This window comes from Chrysochloris asiatica, unplaced genomic scaffold (assembly GCF_000296735.1).
Source record: "Chrysochloris asiatica unplaced genomic scaffold, ChrAsi1.0 scaffold00064, whole genome shotgun sequence".
Taxonomy (NCBI): domain Eukaryota; kingdom Metazoa; phylum Chordata; class Mammalia; order Afrosoricida; family Chrysochloridae; genus Chrysochloris; species Chrysochloris asiatica.
In genome coordinates, this window is record NW_006408582.1 from 7,570,803 (window position 1) to 7,571,749 (window position 947).

At 42.2% G+C, this 947-nt stretch overlaps 1 protein-coding gene across 2 annotated transcripts in view; it reads left to right on the forward strand.

The window, feature by feature from the left end:
• The window catches only part of CLU (clusterin), a 25,170-nt gene that overhangs the window by 15,923 nt on the left and 8,300 nt on the right, over positions 1-947 (forward strand). Inside the window, exon 7 of one of the 2 annotated variants that reach the window (XM_006864354.1) lies at positions 473-476. The exons of the other annotated variant lie outside the window; for it this stretch is intronic. Within the exon in view, the coding sequence (XP_006864416.1) occupies positions 473-476 (4 nt within the window). The remainder of the gene's footprint in view (positions 1-472; positions 477-947) is intronic. 2 annotated transcript variants of the gene reach the window in all.

Below are 947 nucleotides of genomic sequence, written 5' to 3' on the forward strand. Positions count from 1 at the left end.
TTGGTTCTTTTGGCAGCCCATGGCCCTTTCAGTATTCTCCTCCAAACACCATAACTCAAAATCATATAGCCTTCATTATTCTGATCCCAAGTTCCTGGTATAGTTGCTGTTATTGTTGTTCATGGCCATGGAGTAGGTTCTGACTCATGGTGAGCGCATGTAGGACAGAATGAAGCATTGCTAGTCCTGCACTGTCCTCATGGTCATGGGTAAGGTCAAGTCCATTGTTGCAGCCACTGTGTATTTTGAGTGCCTCGTCTTCCAGCTGGACTCATCTTCCAGCGCTGTACTGACAGTATTCTATTGTGCATCACTGGGTTTTCATTGGCTAATTTTCAGGAGTTTATTGCAGGCCTTTTTTCCTAGTCTGCTTTAGTCTGCCATTTGAAATACTGGCAGCCTATCTCCCAGGGTCTTAGCAACATGCAGGCCACCACAATGCAACAAACTGACAAACAGGTGGTGGGCCAAGCATAGTAGACATCCTCATTTTTTTCTTTAAATCATTGAATTTTAGAGGTAAGTATGTATTTTGTTTAAAAATTACTTACCAGGTGCTAGGCACTGTTATAAATATTTTACAAGCATAAACTCCTGGTGTGACACTATAGGAGAAGCACTGGATTGAGAACCACAAGGTCACTGGTTCAAACCCACCAGCTGCTCCTCAGGAACCCTATACAAGGCAGCACTCAGCAACAACAACATAGTTCTTTCCTTGCAACAACGCTATGAGTTGGGTACAGTTATTGACTCTGTTTTATAGTGGAAGAAACTGAGTTATAAAAAGGTGAGGTAAGTTGCCCGGGATTATTTCACTTCAAGTAGGGAAGCTCAGGTCCAAACCAAGATGGCTGCAACATGTTCTTGACCAGTATTCTGTGTTCTTTCCACTTGGGCTACAGGTAGTATCCCAGCAAAATTTTTCCCTTTTTTTTTTTTTTTTT